The 19651-nt window shown below is 41.9% G+C and overlaps 1 protein-coding gene and 1 long non-coding RNA gene across 2 annotated transcripts in view; one reads left to right on the top strand and one right to left on the bottom strand.

Annotated features, from left to right (window-relative positions):
* Window positions 1-19651, bottom strand: part of LOC110487938 (adhesion G protein-coupled receptor B2-like) — a 201777-nt gene that overhangs the window by 124425 nt on the left and 57701 nt on the right. Inside the window, exon 9 of the mRNA XM_090227428.1 lies at window positions 7423-7549. Within this exon, the coding sequence (XP_090083554.1) occupies window positions 7423-7549 (127 nt within the window). The remainder of the gene's footprint in view (window positions 1-7422; window positions 7550-19651) is intronic.
* The window catches only part of LOC149970207 (uncharacterized), a 422622-nt gene continuing 412830 nt past the window's right edge, over window positions 9860-19651 (top strand). The window contains exons 1-2 of the long non-coding RNA XR_016493478.1: window positions 9860-9959; window positions 10328-10389. This is a non-coding gene — a long non-coding RNA (uncharacterized LOC149970207). The remainder of the gene's footprint in view (window positions 9960-10327; window positions 10390-19651) is intronic.

The raw sequence follows: 19651 nt of genomic DNA, 5'->3' as shown, positions 1-19651 counted from the left end.
GGAAAAGTCAATGGTATACTATGAAGAAGGTCAGAGGTTACAGAGAGAGGTCTGTTGATTGATCAAGCTTTTAGGTCTAGGCCATTATGTATATTTCCTGTTCCTAATGCCAATGGCTTTCCCCATATGATGACTTTTTCTATTTCCTTCCCTTTGGAAGTGTAAAAAAATTGAAGTGTTCAAGGTTAGGTCAGATTTGTGGTGAAAGAATGAAACAAAAAAAACTGATATGTCAAACTAAAGTCCATCACCTCAAATCAACCAATAAAACTCCCCAAAACACAGTTTTTTATCTTTCTCTGACCTTTTCTGTGCTTTAACTCTGGATTCCTATTAACTGATAAGTCTTATTTGGCTTCACTGCACTTTCCCCTAAAGAAGCTCTAAGAGAAATTCTGAGAAAGAGAAAACAAGACAGAGAGAGAGAGAGAGAGAGATATTCTGAGATAGAGAAAACAAGACAGAGACAGAGAGAGAGACAGAGAGATATTCTGAGATAGAGAAAACAAGACAGAGACAGAAAGAGAGAGAGAGAGAGAGAGAGAGAGAGAGAGAGAGAAAGAGAGAGACAGAGAGATATTCTTAGAAAGAGAAAACAAGACAGAGAGAGAGAGAGAGACAGAGAGATATTCTGAGATAGAGAAAACAAGAGAGAGAGAGAGAGAGAGAGAGAGAGAGAGAGAGATATTCCTCTCTCAATGTCTCCACTGGCAGCAATCATAGCAAGTGGCTGAAAGAGACACATATATCTTATGAATAAAAGCCTCACAGATGCCAAGGAGGTTGCATTATACTCAGTGACACAGACACACACACACACACACACACACCAATGTCTAGACATCCACACAAACTGCCAAACCGTTTAGGAGTTTACTGAGGGGAATAACGGTCAGCCATTTTATATGGAAAGGATGTTATTGTTGAAATGGCTACAGGGATGGCATCTTATTGCACAATTGAGATGTGTGTGTGTGTGCGTGCACGTGTGTGTGTGTGTGTGTGTGTGTGTGTGTGTGTGTGTGTGTGCGTGCGTGCGTGTGTGTGTGTGTGAGCGTCATACTACACCCCAGGGAGATGGGAAGACAGCCAGATGTATTTGTATTGGTGAGATGTGTATAACAGTTAACACCTATGGAGACCTACCTGGGGTGGCAGGTAGCCTAGTGGTTAGAGCATTGGGCCAGTAACCACACAAGCTGGCTTTAACGTCTCTTGCGTATTTTGACGTTTGGATGACAAACGTGCCCAAAGTAAACTGCCTGTTACTCAGGTCCAGAAGCTAGGATATGCATATGCATGGTACTATTGGATAGAAAATACTCTGAAGTTTCTAAAACTGTTAAAATAATGTCTGTGAGTATAACAGAACTGATATGGCAGGTGAAAACCCGAGGAAAATCCATCCAGGAAGTGAGATTTTTTTTATGTGAGTTGTTTTCCATTGAATGCCTAATGACTATGTTATGTGTTAGTGCCCAGATTGCAGTTCCTATGGCTTCCACTAGATGTCAGCAGTCTTTAGACATGCTTTCAGGTTTGTATTTTGAAAAACGACGAGTAAAAAGACCTTTTGGTCAGAAGACAGGGGAAGAATGCAGAGCTGCTTTGTGCGCATGATGGATAGCGCGCCGTTCGTTGTTTTTCCTTTCTATTGAAAACGCTATTGTCCGGTTGAAATATTATTGATTATTTAGACAATAGAGAAACTGAGGATTAATTATAACCATCGTTTGACATGTTTCAATAAACTTTACTGGTACTATTAGGATGTATTCGTCTGCATGTTTTGACCGCCCTGGAGCCAGTAGATTACTGAACAAAACGCGCCAACAAAACTGACTTTTTGGGACATAAAGAGGGACTTTATCGAACAAAACTAACATTTATTGTGCAACAGGGAGTCTTCTTAGTGCAACCATATGAAGATCATCAAAGGTAAGTGATTAATTTCATCGCTATTTCTGACTTGTGCGACTCCTCTACTTGGCTGGAAAATGTTTGTATGCTTCTGTAAACGGGGCACTGTCCTCAGATAATCGCATGGTATGCTTTCCCCGTAAAGCCTTTTTGAAATCTGAGACAGCGGCTGGATTAACAAGAAGTTCATCTTTAAGCCTGATGTATAACACTTGTATATTTTATGAATGTTTATTATGAAGATTTCTGTATTCTGAATTTGGCGCTGTGCCATTTCACCAGATGTTGGTCAGGTGGGACGCTACCATCCCACCTGGTTTTAAGACACAGCTGAACCCTACTCATCATAGTTCATACTATAAGAAAAGTGTCTCCCAATGTCTCTAACAATTACAGATGTTTTCTTGCCCAGCCACGACGATGTACAGCAGTAGAGAACTGAACAAAGTCCCCATTCATAAACCATGTTTGAGCTAATCAAAGGAGGAAGCACTTTTTCTTTAAACACCTTAACATTCTACTAGCAGGCTACTTGTGGTCTCCCCACGGTTGAACTGAACAGTGACTAGACAGTGGTTAGATAATTAGCTAATGAGCTCTGTGTTGTGTTTACTGATGAGCCCAGCCAAGCAGAGCAAAGTTCTCCCTTAATCAACTAATGAACCAAGCATCCACATAGTTCTATTTGTACTATCTAAACAAACAATCTCACTGAAAGGAAAAGTCCTTAGTGAATAAACATTTTGTGTAAATATTTGTTTTATTAGTCCACTGTTGATACAGTTCTGCTGTAGTTTTGTATGTCAGCACACACACGTTTTAAAGATATTGGATTTTCAAGAAGCGAAGTGTCACTTGCCACATTATCATGATGATGCGTTTTGACTGCTGACATGCAAATAATTTTGGGAATGTCTTAACGGTGGACTAGTGGAAAAAAAATCCTAAATAAAGTTTTGTGTGGACTTGCAGGCATGTCATTATTATTCGAGGTCCGGGTCTCAAGTCAAGTTCAGAATTGAACAGGTCGAGTCTCGAGTCAAATCCAAGTCCTGCAATCTAAGAGCAAGTCAAGTCGGGTTACAAGTTTTTTCAAGTCAAGTAAAAAAAATCTATACCTGCAATGATTTGTTGAACTGTAAATCTGTGTCTGTTTATCGAGGCTACCAGACAGCCCTTTTCATTATTTAGTCTACACCATATTTTGATTATGAAATAAAACATTTTAGCAATCAATTCCAAAGGCAAGCTTCATAAATAAATTATGAATTTCAACCAAATTTGACATACCGAAATAGCTGATCCTATAGCTGTACAGCAAATCAGCAATCTGTTTGTTAGCTCAGTGGTTCTCAAACGTTTTGAACCGCAACCCCCAAAAATAAACGTTTTAAAGCTTGTCACCCCCACACATGCACAAGCACACGAGCACACGCATGCTGCCAAAATTTAGCCTGTCTCGAAGATGAGAAGAACATTTAATTTTGATAGAATGTTCTACCCTTTATTTATTTTCATATTTATTGTTAATTTGTTTTGTCATTATTATCATAGTAAATGACCATTTTTATTCAAAGCCTATTTAGAAATCGTAAGCAGTTTTTTAAATAACTCATGCAAAAATGTTTTGTTTCCTTTTGTTGAGACATTTTCTTTGGCTAAATTAAGTTCTGTCTGCTTAATTTTGTGCTTCATATTTAGTAAAGGTTAAACGTAGGCCTGTTGTAAAATAAATATAACTAGGCTATTGCGGTCATTTGTTGGGTAGGCCTACGGTAGGCAATCACCTTTGATGGTAATAGCTGAAACCATGAAAAGGAAAAAACAGAGGAGAAGATGCTAAACTTAATGTAATGCCACAATCGAATAACCTTTTCACATGTTCCCCATAACAATGAATTGACTTACTTTTGATTATTACACAGTTTAGAAACTTCTGTGAAGGTGTGGTTGTCACACCCTGACCATAGAGAGGCTTTTTATTCTCTATTTTGGTTAGGCCAGGGTGTGACTATGGTGGGCATTCTATGTTCTTTTTTCTATGTTTTTGTATTTCTTTGTTTTTGGCCGGGTGTGGTTCTCAATCAGCTGTCTGTCATTGTCTCTGATTGAGAATCATACTTAGGTAGCCTTTTCCCACCTGTGTGGTGTGGGTAGTTACTTTCTGTTTAGTGTGTTTTGCACCTGATGGAGCTGTTTTGGTTGTTCCTTTTGTTACTTTGTATTTAGTGTTCAGTTCTATTTAATAAAATGACGAACACGTACCATGCTGCACCTTGGTCCTCACCTTCTTCCTCTGAATGCCATGACAGTGGTGTTGTATGGATATTATTAAGCATAGCAACTGACTTTGACAGCTGAACTTGAGGTCAGGAAGAATGGTTTAAGCCTCCCAGAGTTACTCTTTAATCTAATAATTTATGAAATCACCAGGTAGCCTATTGCTGTGACAAAGATGCGTCAGTGGCAGATTGCTAAACTGTATTTTATATGGATAACATTAATGTAGACTACTCTATTTTTGCAACGCAAAACCGAAGAAAAAATGAAGAAAGTGCTTTCTGGTCAATAATCTTATGTGCACCCGCTTTGCGCGCCAATGCTGATGACTGGTCATTGGTCAACAGTCAAGACTTGCACATTTTTGGTTCTGAAGCACAGATTTTGATGTTTTTAAATAATAATTTGGTGCAATGTTATAGACCTATGTTAATGCCCAGATTGAGCAAGCAAAGGTATACATATAAAATACAAATATTAGGCCATATAAAATCTATTCAAATATGTGTATATATATAAAATAAAAAATACATCTCACTCAGGTTCACACTGAAAACCTTCCCACAACCTTCTCACAACCATCTCACAACGCCCAATTTGAGATCCGCTGCGCTAGCTCACCTGACCTGTGTTGATGGAAAGTTTGCTGGTCCAATCAGAGGGCCAAGTGTGTGTTTCACTAGCCAATCTCTGGCTGCGTTGAGAGTGATACATGGAGACTCTGTCTGTGCCACAAAATGAGTGACAAAATGTTACAAAACCTGGCCAGATCATTTCAAGTCATCAGTCTCAAATCAAAGTTGATTCCCGAGTCATGAGGGTCCAAGTCCAAGTCAAGTCTCAAGTTATTATATTCTCTATCAAGTTGAGTCTCAAGTCATATGACTCCAGTCCACACCTCTGCTGGCAGGATGGTTAGTTGTTTGACTCATTGAGTGGAGACAAATCTGTCCATCCCTACTCCCGCTACCCCTCCCTGGCGCTATAGTGCGCCAGTCTGCCCATCATTGTGCACACCTGTCACCATCGTTACGCGCACCAGCGCATCTTTGGACTCATCTGGACTCCATTACTTTGTTGATTGCATCTCCTATATCTACCTGTTCCTCGGATTCATCCTTGTGTCAGCAATATTGTGGTTATGTTACCGCTGTCCAGATCCTTGTTTGTTTTATGTCGGTTATTTATTAAATGTTCACTCCCTGTACTTGCTTCTCGTCTCCCAGCGTCTGTCCTCACACAAATCTACTTAAAACGCTGAGTGTGGTACCAAATGACATTTTAGAAGACTGGTGTACATTTCACGTCTGTAGTTATTGGTACATGCATTTGAAATCATACATTTACATACACTTAGGAGTCATTAAAACTAGTTTTTCAACCACTCCACAAATTTCTTGTTAACAAACTATAGCTTTGGCAAGTCGGTTAGGACATCTACTTTGTGCATGACACAAGTCATTTTTCCAACAATTGTTTACAGACAGATTATTTCACTGTATCGCAATTTCAGTGGGTCAGAACATTACATACACTACGTTGACTGTGCCTTTAAACAGCTTGGAAAATTCCATAAAATGATGTCATGGCTTTAGAAGCTTCTGATAGGCTAATTGACATAATTTGAGTCAATTGAATGTGTACCAGTGGATGTATTTCAAGACCTTCCTTCAAACTCAGTGACTCTTTGCTTGACATCATAGGAAAATCAAAAGAAATCTGCCAAGACCTCAGAAAAAAAATGGTGGACCTCCACAAGTCTGGTTCATCCTTGGGAGCAATTTCCAAATGCCTGAAGGTACCACGTTCATCTGTACAAACAATAGTACACAAGTATAAACACCATGGGATCACGCAGCCGTCATACCACTCAGGAAGGAGACACATTCTGCATCCTAGAGATGAACGTACTTTGATGTGAAAAGTGCAAATCATTCCCAATACAACAGCAATGGACCTCGTGAAGATGCTGGAGGAAACAGGTACAAAAGTATCTATGTCCACAGTAAAACGAGTCCTAGATCAACAAATCCTGAAAGGCCGCTCAGCCAGGAAGAAGTCACCGCTCCAAAACAACCACAAAAAAGTCAGAGTACGGTTTGCAACTGCACATGGAGCCAAAGATCGTACTTTTTGGAGAAATGTCCTCTGGTATGATGAAAGAAAAAATAGAACTGTTTGGCCATAATGACCATTGTTATATTTGGAGGAAAAAGGGGGAGGCTTGAATGACGAAGAACACCATCCCAACCGTGAAGCACGAGGGGTGGCAGCATCATGTTGTGGGGGTGCTTTGCTGCAGGAGGGACAGGTGCACTTCACAAAATGGATGGCATCACGAGGCAGGACAATTATGTTGATTTATTGAAGCAACATCTCAAGACATCAATCAGGAAGTTAAAGCTTGGTCGCAAATGGTTCTTCCAAATGGACAATGACCCCAAGCACATTTCCAAAGTTGTGGCAAAATGGCTTAAGGACAACAAAGTCAAGGTATTGGAGTGGCCATCACAAAGCCCTGACCTCAATCCTACAGAAAATGTGTGGGCAGAACTGAAAAAGCATGTGCGAGCAAGGAGGCCTACAAAGCTGACTCAGTTACATCCGCTCTGTCTGGAGGAAGGGGCCAAAATTCACCCACCTTATTGTGGGAAGCTTGTGGAAGGCTACCCGAAACGTTTGACCCGAGTTAAACAATTTAAAGGCAATGCTAGCAAATACTAATTGAGTGGATGTAAACTTCTGACCCACTGGGAATGTGATGAAAGAAATAAAAGCTGAAATAAATAATTCTCTCTACTATTATTCTGACATTTCACATTCTTAAAATAAAGTGGTGGTCCTAACTGACCTAAGACAGGACATTTTTACTAGGATTTAATGTCAGGAATTGTGAAAAACTGAGTTTAAATGTATCTGGCTAACGTGTATGTAAACCTCCGACTTCAACTGTAGCTATATGAAGTAGTCTAGTCTATCAAATCTCTAAAGTATTTCTTTCAGCTGTATCTCATACAGCCACTTGTCTCCTGTCTCAAACTTCAAGGACAACCAGTGAATTTCTTCCATTTCCCTAACCAAGTGGACTGTTTAAAATAAAGTAACAACAATCTCTAGCTTGTAAATTTCCACACAACACACCAACACATTAGCTTGTTGGCTCCAGGTCGTGTTACCTCGGTAACCTCAGTGTTATAGAGCAGAGTGGGAAATGTGACTCACCGGGTCTTTAGCTTGCTGCGCTAGTATGGCATAGGTGGAGATCCTGCTGCAAAGGCATTTGGTATGGACAGCGGCAGAAGTGAGCGTTTGGCAGCCCTCTGTGTCCCAGTTCTCAGCACCAGCTTCCCTGAAGGTGTGGGAAACATGGGACACACGCAGTGAGGAAAACGCACACACCAACACACAAAAAAAAGGTCACAGAGGAGCACACACATGCACTCAAACCAAATGTCTAAAAGAGAAAAGAGAAGAGAGAGAGAGAGGGAGAGAGAGAGAGTGTACACAAACAACAAGTGTGTGGTTAAAATCAGCAAAAAACACACACCTTTCTTTCCACAGAGCCGTGGAGTGAGACATGGATGCAGCTTAAGCCCCACCCTCTTCATCATATATATGAACGACTTGGCAAGGGCACTAGAACAGTCTGCAGTACTTGGCCTCACCCTACTAGAATCTGAACTCAAATGTCTACTGTTTGCTGATGATCTGGTGATTCTGTCACCAACCAAGGGCCTACAGCAGCACCTAGATCTTCTGCACAGATTCTGCCAGACCTGGGATCTGACAGTAAATCTCAGTAAGAACAAAATAATGGTGATTCAAAAAAGGTCCAGTCACAAGGACAACAAATACAAATTCCATCTAGACACCGTTTCCTTAGAGCACACAAAAAACTTTACATACAGTAACTCGGCCAAAACATCAGCGCCACAGGTAACTTCCACAAAGCTGTGAACGATCTGAGAGAAAAAGCAAGAAGGGCATTCTATGCCATCCAAAGGAACATAAAATTTGACATACGATTTAGGATCTGGCTAAATATACTTGAATCAGTTATAGAACCCATTGCCCTTTATGGTTGTGAGGTCTGGGGTCCGCTCACCAACCAATAATTCACAAAATGAGACAAACATCAAATTGAGCTGCAAAAAATATCCTCAGTGTACAACGTAAAACACCTAATAATGCATGCTGAGCAGAATCAGGTCGATACCCGCTAATTATTCAAATCCAGAAAGGAGCAGCTAAATTCTACAACCACCTAAAATGAAGCAATTCCCAAACCTTACATAATAAAGCCATCACCTACAGAGAGATGTACCTGGAGAAGAGTCCCCTAAGCAAGCTGGTCCTGGGGCTCTGTTCATAAGCACAAACAGACCCCACAGAGCACCAGGACAGCAACACTATTAGACCCAAGCAAATCATGTGAAAACAATACGATAATTACATGACACATTGGAAAGAATCAACAAAAAAACTGAGCAAACTAGAATGCTATTTGGCCAGGTAGAGAACACAGTGGCAGAATACCTGACCACTGTGACTGACCCAAATTTAAGGAAAGCTTTGACTATGTACAGATTCTGTGAGCATAGCCTTGCTATTGAGAAAGGCCAACGTAGGCAGACCATGCTCTCAAAAGAAGACAGGCTATGTGCACACTGCCCACAAAATGAGGTGGAAACTGAGCTGTACTTCCTAATCTCCTGCCAAATGTATGTATTTGTAACTCTGAAATCCATTTGCATTGCTAGTTATAGCCTAATGTTAGCTAGCTAGCTAACGTTGAACCTAGTTGGTTAGCTTTAGGTACCTGCAGTTTAATACTACAACAATTCATGCATGGGTTGGGATTATGGGTCTTTGTTTAGCTAGCTAGCTACATGTCTAAACATGACCCATCAAGTTAGCCAGTTGGGTCTGGGGGTGACCAGTCAAGTTAATAAGGTGTGTCTCGAGTGATTACAGGTGTGTCTAGGGGTGATTACGGCCATCTATCGCATTTCATGAACATGTGTACATGTCTAGACAATGGTGACCCATAAAATTAGCTAGATGTGGCTAGGGGGTGGGTATAGCATTTATTTCACTAGACCCATCAATTTAGACAACTATGTCTGCATAAGATGAATCTAATAATTATAAAATATGTTTATCTGTACACATTTTATTTTATGCAAGTAACCAGTTCCCTGTACCGTTTACACCTTCTGTATCATGTGCATGTGACAATTACACTTTGATTTTATTTGATATAGTGTGTGTTTACCAGAGAAGTTAATGTCAAGAACAACATGACCTGCACCAAAGTCAGATTAGGATATATTCCAAGGACTAGATAAAGTGTATTTTTATCTGACGCTACTACTTTCACCACTTTTAGTCTTAATCTATAGTTGTTTACTACATTACCTTACTTGCTTTGTTTAGCATATGGCCTCACAAGTGAATCCTTAACTTATTTGGGGTAGGGGGCAGTATTTTCACGTCCGGATGAAAAGCGTGCCCAGAGTGAACTGCCTGCTACTATGGACCAGATTTTAGGATATGCATATCATTAGTATATTTGGATAGAAAACTCTCACTCTGAAGTTTCTAAAACTGTTTGAATGATGTCTGTGAGCATAACAGAACTCATATGGCAGGCAAAAAGCTGAGCTATTTCTAATACACAAGGAATCTTTTTGGAAAAACTGAGCATCTGCTATCTAACTGAGAGTATCCTCATTGAAAACATCAGAAGTTCTTCAAAGGTAAATGATTTTATTTGAAGGCTTTTATGTTTTTGTTAATGTTGCGTGCTGGATGCTAACGCTAATGCTAACGCTAAATGCTAACGCGAAATGCTAACGCTAGCTAGCTACTTTTACACAAATGATTGTTTTCCTATGGTTGAGAAGCATATTTTGAAAATCTGAGATGACAGTGTTGTTTACAAAAGGCTAAGCTTGAGAGATGGCATATTTATTTCATTTCATTTGCGATTTTCATAAATAGTTAACGTTGTGTTATGCTAATGAGCTTGCTGATAGATTTACACAATCCTGGATACAGGGGTTTTTTCATAGCTAAACGTGACGCAGAAAACGGAGCGATTTGTCCTAAACAAATAATCTTTCAGGAAAAACTGAACATTTGCTATCTGAGAGTCTCCTCATTGAAAACATCTGAAGTTCTTCAAAGGTAAATGATTTTATTTGAATGCTTTTCTGTTTTTTTGTGTAAATGTTGCCAGCTGAATGCTAATGCTAAATGCTACGTTAGCCATCAATACTGTTACACAAATGCTTGTTTTGCAATGGTTGAGAAGCATATTTTGAAAATCTGAGATGACAGTGTTGTTAACAAAAGGCTAAGCTTGAGAGCTAGCATATTTATTTCATTTCATTTGCGATTTTCATGAATAGTTAACGTTGCGTTATGGTAATGAGCTTGAGTCTGTATTCACGATCCCGGATCCGGGATGGGGAGATCAGAAAGGTTAATGTTTTTCATCTGTCCCCAAATTAATATAATTGATTCAGAGTTTGTTTTGATATTTCAACTTGCGTGTCCTGATAGCGTCTGGTGTGGGTCAACACGCACGCGCGGTTTGGTCAGCATGTCAGACATACACACGTACACACTCCTAGACACACCTTCACAACTATCTCTGACATAAACACGTACTGTACACACTCAGACATTCACCTTAACACTCATATCCTTCCACATGACCCAGTTGTTACATAATGTGTCTAAGCAGTGACACTACAAACACTGAAGACATCTTTGTTGGTGATGACACTGCTAACGGATAGCAGCATGCACTCAGTGTGTGTGTTTGTGTGTGTGTCAAAGAGAAAGAGAGAACACATATACAAGAGTGCACATACGTGTGTGTGTGTGTGTTTGCTAGGGTGTGTGTGTGTGTGTGTGTGTGTGTGTGTGCAAGTGCACCTGTGTGCCTTTGAACAGACCCAAAAACCACAATAATGTTCAGCAGCGCTTTGAGAGTTAACAGTAGATATACTAGTCAACCTCCGGAGTGGAGAGTATTTAAATTTTTTATTGAACCTTTATTTAACTTGGCAAGTCAGTTAAGAACAAAATCTTATTTACAATGATGGCCTACACCGGCCAAACCTGAGCCAATTTGGTGCAGCCCTATGGGACTCCCAATCACGACCGGTTGTGATACAGCTTGGATTCGAACCAGGGTATCTGTAGTGACGCCGCTAGCACTGAGATACAGTGCCTTAGACCGCTGTGCCATTCGGGAGCCCAGAGTATCATTTATCCAGGTGTAAACGTCCATGAAGAACAGACCTTGGACCAGTTAACCTTTCCAAAGTCCTTCCAAATGACCTTTTTAACTGGTACCGGTTCCCTTCAGACGAGTCCTGTGACACTTGTGGGTGTCATAGAGCAACTCACCTGTCCATCTCCTCAGTTGAATTCCGTGCTGTCACTGTCACTTGCCCACTCAAGATTAACATTTTTGTCATCTATCGCCCACAAGGTGCCCTTAGAGAGTCCCGAAATTATCTTGACACCTTGATAATCTAATTTCCTGACGACGGTTCACAGCTCTTCGTATTTGGCAATTTCAGCCTCCTGACTTCTGCCTTCGATTCATATCTTTCCAACTCTCTCTTTTCAACCCTTGCCTCATTTGAACTCACCCTTTCCCAGTCCCCTCCCACTCACAAGGCAGGCAATGAACTTGACCTCATCTTTACTATAGGCTGTTTGCTTACCAATCTCCCATCAACCACCTCCAGGTCTCTGATCACTACTTTGTTTCCTTTTCTGTCTCCCTCTCCTCCAACCCTAGACACTCAGCCCCTACCCAGATGGTCATGCGCCATCTCAATCTTCGCTCTCGCTCCCACTACTCTCTCCTCTTCTATCCTATCATCTCTCCCTTCTGCTAAATCCTTCTCCCTTCTGTATTCTGATTCTGCCTCTTCAACCTTACTCTCCTCCCTTTCCGCATTCTAGGACTCGCCCTGTCCCCCTTTCCTCCCGGCCAGCCCGGCCCTCCCCAATAGCTCATTGGCTGAGTGACTCATTGCGAGCATCTGTGGGCAGCTGAATGAAAATGAAGGAAAAGTCAACTTCTGGAGGACCTATCATCTTTCCACTCCCTCCTTTCTACCTTCTCTTCCTCTGTATCTGCTGCTAAAGCCACATTCTAGCACTCAGCATTTCAAGCTTCTGCCTATAATCCTAGGAAACTCTTTTCCACCTTCTCCTCCCTCCTTAACCCCCCTGCTGTGTTCCAGTCCAATCAGAGTGATGTACAAGTTTTCTCTTTGAAAAATGTAGTTCATATTATCTGATTGTCATAAGGTTCCATGACTTTGTCCAAACAGGGCATCTGAACACACAAAATACAATTGGATGATTTTCATTACATTTTGGGTGTTTCAATTCACTTATGTACACCTGTGGTGTTCCTGGCCAAAAATGGCCATTAGAAATGAATGGGTGAGACTACAATTAGTGTATAAAATTGAGCCCATTCATCAGATGGACACACTTCCTCTCCCAGAGTCCCACATGCATGTGTGTTTGAGCACACACCTCACTTTCCTTCTTGGCTTCCATGGCAACCGCCATGGGAACCTTTCCCCAGTAGAGTTTGTCCCCCACGGGTACCACACCTGTTTGCGTTCTCCCAAACAATCGCAACATTCAATAATATATAGAACCTTTCTCACAGCTCTGGTATATAAAGCTTTTTAGAGGCCTTGTTCACAATTCATTCTGTGTCACCACAATGACAAAAAAACATACTGTATGTGAGGCTCTTGATCATCTCTTTGATCGTGACACTGGTGAGGAGGAGAGAGTCCTTGTTAAACTTTGACACAACGTAGTCTGTGATAAACAGCACACTATGTTTTATCTGAGTGTTTGGTACAGTCAAAATAATCCATACAAAAACAAGTTGTATGAGCTCAGGTCAATGAGGCTGTCATGACGTGGCACTTTCTGGGCATAGATCGTGGCATCCCCCTCACTCTCTCTCTCCTACACCCAGGTTCTGTTATCTCAGATCGTAAATTCCTGGCGGAGACTCTCTCCCACTGGACATGCAGAAAGAGACACATAGAGAGAACAAAGGATTTCACATGGCGAACTCCTAAATCCCCTAAATGGGGATTTGATACAAAAGGTCCACTTGTGAGAAGGTGGGAATGGTTCATGGACATTTAAGGGACGGGTATGAGAAGTGTGTTTCATTTGGTGACCTCAGAGGGGACTGGAAACACACATAACTAGATCTCTGAATATGTACATTTCTCAATTATGGGGTTTGCATCCAATTCTTGAATAAAATGAATGAACAAAGATGAAATGATTTGTGAAATGATGTAAGGTGATGTTAAACCTTTAATGAAAGATAAAAGTATTCCCTTTAAAGTTGAACCAAGTCATTGGCCCGCCCTCATAAGCACAGACATGATCTGGTATCAAGGAACAGTCCTTTTCTACTGTTACAAATAAAAACCCCTCCTGAAGAAATCCTCTTCAGACCACACGTACCTCGATGGACACCGAGGGGGCACAGGTTGACTTTAGACCACAAAAACCTCCGTTTAAGCTAAGGTTGCAATGGTTGTTGAATTCCTAACCATGTGGAGCATTGGATACACGACGGGAAACGGTTCAATTCTGAGACTATCGATCCCGACAGAATAAGAGCAAATCTTAGATACTAATTACTAGTCTGCAGCTAGAAATGATGTCAACCTGGGATGCGAAGACCGACAACAGCCGGTCATCTATTCAATGAGAACATTGCTGAATGGTACTCTGAAGTATCCATCCTAACCACGAAAGACTGATCTTCAGGGAAGCAGAGAGAGAGAGAGAGAGAGACGATGATGATGAACTGGCTCTCCAACAGACAGATGGACGATTCCAACAGAGATCGCGATGACACACTGAGCGGAAATATATATATTGATTGCAGTTATTCTGTGGAAAGGATTAGCATTTCAATTAATATAATTATCTACTGTGTAGTGATTCCTTTTTTGCCTTTCCCGCTCTTCTCAGTCCACACCCACTTCCCTTTCTCCACCAAGCCGTCCTATCGGCTCAGCCCACTAGGGAACCTCCCATATAATTTCCTTGTAACCATATCTACTGTTTGTTTAAGCATTTCTGTGATTATTTAGTTAGTCAGTAAATAAATGATTAAGACAATTGGTGTATGGATGATCTATAGTATAGGCTGAGTTCATGCAGATAAACAACCATTTACGACGTTTGGAATGAGACTAACGTGAGGTAAAGAATAATTCATTAATTAGAAGACTAATTGATCAGATATTAAAATATCTGAAGAGTTATATTAGGAAAATTATAACTTTGTAATCTGAAGATTTTCCTTGGTGCCCCGGCTTCCTAGTTAATTACATTTACATGATTAGTTTAGTTAGTTAACATGAAACGAACACAACAGGAGGGTTAATCCACCACCCCCTCCAAACTCACTCTCTGTGGACAACATTGTCAACCACTTTGAAAAGAAGGTTGGTGACACCTGCTCCTCATTCAGTCAACCTATTGAGTCAAACTCTCACAGAACTACCCTACGTCTTGACCTCTTTCTCCCCTCTCTCTCCAGATAAAATCTGTCGATAAGTGAGGTCCGGTCGCCTCAGACAACATGCTCCATCTACACCTCACCTCCTTCAGAGCATCTCTGGAGACCGTCTCCTGCTGCAACCTATTCAGAATTCTGCAGCCAGCCTGGTGTTCAACCTTCCCGAAGCCTCCAATGTCACCCCACTGCTCCTCACACTCCACTGGCTTCCGGTTGAACACTAGAGCCAAACTAAGAGAAGCTGCCCTTCCAAAGGACAGATCAAAACAACACATTGTCTCTTTATCTCCTGTACCAGAGGAATGTTTCACTGCTGGTTAATTTTGTTTCCCTGTCAGTCATTTTCTCATTGGATATTCAAGAGTATTTTAGTACTTTGTTCATTAGTCCTCTGAGTGGTTTTGTTCTATTAGCAGGGATGAGGTGGAAGGTGAGCAGGACAGAGCTGGTTGGTGCTACTCTTTCTATCAGTAGGAGTCACGACAAAAGCCAACCATGCAGTCAAGCATGCAACACACACACACACACACACACACACACACACACACAACAATGGCACATGTAGGCGTGCGGCTTATCCCAAGGAAGAGGGGGAGGATGGCAGACAAACACTCTCAATCTGGTTATAAGGAGATCGGTGCTTAGGCTTTCCATGAATGAGTGAGAAAATAAGGGATCAGGACAATGAAAGACAGAATAAGGGATCAGGACAATGAAAGACAGAACAAGGGAGCAGGACAATGAAAGACAGAATAAGGGAGCAGGACAATGAAAGACAGAATAAGGGAGCAGGACAATGAAAGACAGAATAAGGGATCAGGACAATGAAAGACAGAACAAGGGAGCAGGACAATGAAAGACAGAACAAGGGAGCAGGACAATGAAAGACAGAATAAGGGAGCAGGACAATGAAAGACAGAACAAGGGAGCAGGACAATGAAAGACAGAATAAGGGAGCGGGACAATGAAAGACAGAATATGGGAGCAGGACAATGAAAGACAGAATAAGGGAGCAGGCCATTGAAAGACAGAATAAAGGAGCAGGACATTGAAAGACTGAATAAAGGTCAGAAGGTTAATTATAAAGGGAGGTTAACACCCTTATAGTGCATTTCAATAGAAATATCTAAATATAGAGAAATAAAGTGAGACGTTCCAAGAAAGAGTAAGACGACAATAGAAGTTGTTATAGTAACGGTGGGTGGTACTCGTGGTACTCGTGCTTCGTCTCACTCAGAAGTTGTGTAGCAGGTTTAGGTGACAACAATGCCTGCCATGGACATTTCCAAGTTGCTTTGAATGTTGTAAATCATAGTGTAAGAACACATTTAAAGCCTCAAAGGATAATATGATCCAACTTTCAAAACAAGTCCTTTTTGGCAGGCAACAACACGCTAGCTAGCTATTAAGCTTGCAAGGACACTCACTAATTTGTTTTGTAAACAATTAAGAAGCTAGTTAGCTTCCACATGCTCTTGTCAAACTGTCAAAAGAGAAGCTAGCAAGTGACAATATGTGCCAAAAAACAGTCTAAAAAACATTTCAGGGAATATAAATCTGATTTAACCATTCAGATACAAGTCATATTTGTATCTGATTTCAAACCACCTATGGATGTGGTTTACATATGACTCCAAAATATCAGATTGAAATGTGCTTTCTGGCTGTTCAGACTGCAGGAAATAGTTCAGACCAAAATCGGATATGAGAAAAAAATTATTTTTTAAGTCACTTCAAACTGCCTATGTGAACAATGCTACAATTGTCCATTAATTTCCTTTGAGGAGCCCAATGGGCTCCCAGTGACAATACACTTCCTCAATAAATATGAGATTCATAACATTAATGTCTAATCGTCAACTTTGTCTCGATGGTGGTGTCGTTATGATGTTGGTGTCGTTACTGTATACTCTCTCTCTAAAATCTTGTACAGGAGTGCTTCAGTGCAACCTCTGGCCCCTGGCCCTTGGTCCCTGGCCAGGCTAATTGCTAACTCCTAAGCCTCTTTAGAGGGATTAGCTATCTTCCTGGTGTGCTAGCTAGCCCAGAGCAAAGGAACACTGGTTGCCGTGAGATCCTGAGATAGCCTACGCAGACCTTGGAAACCTATTCTTCATGCTGGCACCAAATGATCTGTGACAATAACAAATTTTGATTCTAACTATACTGAACAAAAATATAAACACAACATGTCAAGTGTTGGTCCCATGTTTCATGAGCTGAAATAAAACATCCCAGACTTGTTTCATACCCAAAAAAAGCTTATTTCTCTCAAATTGTGTGCACAAATTGTTTACATCCCTGCTAGTGAGCATTTCTCCTTTGCCAAGATAATCCATCCACCTGACAGGTGTGGCATATCAAGAAGATGATTAAACAGCAGGATCAGGTGCATCTTATGCTAGGGGCAACAAAAGGCCACTAAAATGTGAAGTTTTGTCACATAACACAATGCCACAGATGTGTTTGACGGAGCGTGCAATTGGCATGCTGACTGCAGGAATGTACACCAGAGCTGTTGCCAGAGAAATACATTTTAATTTCTCTACCATAAGCCGCCACCAACGTCGTTTTAGAGAATTTGGCAGTACATCCAACCGGCCTCACAACCGCAGACCACGTGTAACCACGCCAGCCCGGGACCTGAGACAGCTGATGAAACTGTGGGTTTGCACAACCAAATAATTATTTGACAAACTGTCAGTAACCGTCTCATGGAAGCTCCTCTGCATGCTTGTCGTCCACACCAGAGTCTTGACAGTCTCAACAGTAGCGGGCAGATGGCAGACAGCGTGGTGCTGTGTGGGAGAGTGGTTTGCTGATGTCAACGTTGTGAACAGAGTGCCCTATGGTGGCGGTGGGGTTATGGTACAAGCATGGCCCCATTGACATTGACGGGGCTGTAGTGGAGCAGGTTGAGAGCTTCAAGTTCCTTGGCGTCCACATCACCAACAAACTAACATGGTCCAAGCATACCAAGACAGTCATGAAGAGGGCATGACAAAACCTATTCCCCCTCAGGAGACTGAAAAGATTTGGCATGCGTCCTCAGATCCTAAAAAGGTTTTAAAGCTGCACCATCGAGAGCATCCTGACGGGTTGCATCACTGTCTGGTATAGCAACTGCTCTGCCTCCGACCTCAAGGCACTACAGTAGGGTAGTGTGAACGGCCCAGTACATCACCAGGGCCAAGCTTCCTGCCATTCAGGAATTTTATACCAGGCGGTGTCAGAGGAAGGCCCTAAAAATTGTCAAAGACTCCAGCCAGCCCAGTCATAGACTGTTCTCTCTGCTACCATATGGCAAGTGATACCGGAGCGCCAAGTCTAATACCAAGAGGCTCCTAAATAACCTCTACCCCCAGGCCATGAGACTCCTGAAAAGCTCATTCGCATTGACCCCCCTCCCCCGTAACACAGCTGCTACACTCTGCTATTATCACTTTAATAACTCTACCAGCATGTAAATATTACCTCAATTAAACTGCTTCCTCAGCCAAAACAGTCAACTTTGGCTCGGTCTCCTTGTCAAAAAAACATATACCCTCACAACAGACAACTACTGTACATGTACACTAGTGCAAGAGAATAGATCTAATAGAGTAGACTCACCCCTTTAGCACCCAAACTATGGGTCCTGAGATGGATGTATGTCCCAAACTATGGGTCCAGAGATGGATGGATGTCCCAAACTATGGGTCCAGAGATGGAGGTATGTCCCAAACTATGGGTCCAGAGATGGATGGATGTCCCAAACTATGGGTCCAGAGATGGAGGTATGTCCCAAACTATGGGTCCAGCGATGGAAGTATGTCCCAAACTATGGGTCCCGAGATGGAGGTATGTCCCAAACTATGGGTCCAGCGATGGATGTATGTCCCAAACTATGGGTCCCGAGATGGAGGTATGTCCCAAACTATGGGTCCCGAGATGGAGGTATGTCCCAAACTATGGGTCCAGCGATGGAAGTATATCCCAAACTATGGGTCCAGAGATGGAGGTATGTCCCAAACTATGGGTCCAGAGATGGAGGTATGTCCCAAACTATGGGTTCAGCGATGACTGTAGCATGTCTCTAAAGTTCTGTACAATTAACCTACACTCTAGTTGCCAATACTGTTGCCCATACCCTGACATAGTGTGGCTATATTCTATACCTACACCATACATCCAAGCTGTTGCATGGAACAGCTCTATACCAAACCCCTAGCAGTGTCCAGCAGCCCTAATTTAAACTGAACAGGTGAAGTCATTCTGACTCTAGCCTAAACTCTAGCTGTCCATAGACACAGCATAAAGCAAACTAAAGTCTACGATCTTGGAGTGTGTGTGTGAGTAGTGTTAAAAGCAGAGTGTGTGTGTGAGTAGTGTTTAAAGCAGAGTGTGTGTGTGAGTAGTGTTTAAAGTGGAGTGTGTGTGTGTAATGTTTCAAGCAGTGTGTGTGTGAGCGTCTGCAGGCTAAAGTCAGTCATGCTGTGGAGAGCTGTTGGACAGAGTGGCAGCTTCCCTTCTGCTCTGTCAGACGGAAAAGTGGAGCAGCCGTCACCCATCCCCCTCCCTCTCCCCCTCTCTCATCCCTCGCTCTGATACCCCCACCCTCTGAATAGCACGTCCGCTGGATGCCTGCCAGAGGGAGGAAGAAGAAGAGGAAGAACAGGAGGAGTAAATGGAGATCTATTTCCACTTCAGGTAGATATCGCCAATAAGGGGCTTAAGGTAAGGGTGTGTGACCACGCTTATTCTAACACACACAGACAGACAGACAGACAGAGACGCACACACAATCTCTTGAATTCTGCAGCAAAGCCTTTGGAACGCACAAAAATAATTGCTAAAACTCCA

The sequence above is a fragment of the Oncorhynchus mykiss genome, chromosome 30, assembly GCF_057628025.1.
Source record: "Oncorhynchus mykiss isolate SJ-2025 chromosome 30, ASM5762802v1, whole genome shotgun sequence".
NCBI classification, from domain to species: domain Eukaryota; kingdom Metazoa; phylum Chordata; class Actinopteri; order Salmoniformes; family Salmonidae; genus Oncorhynchus; species Oncorhynchus mykiss.
The sequence above is the reverse complement of the archived record's forward strand: the minus strand, read 5'-3'. Positions and strand labels throughout refer to the sequence as shown.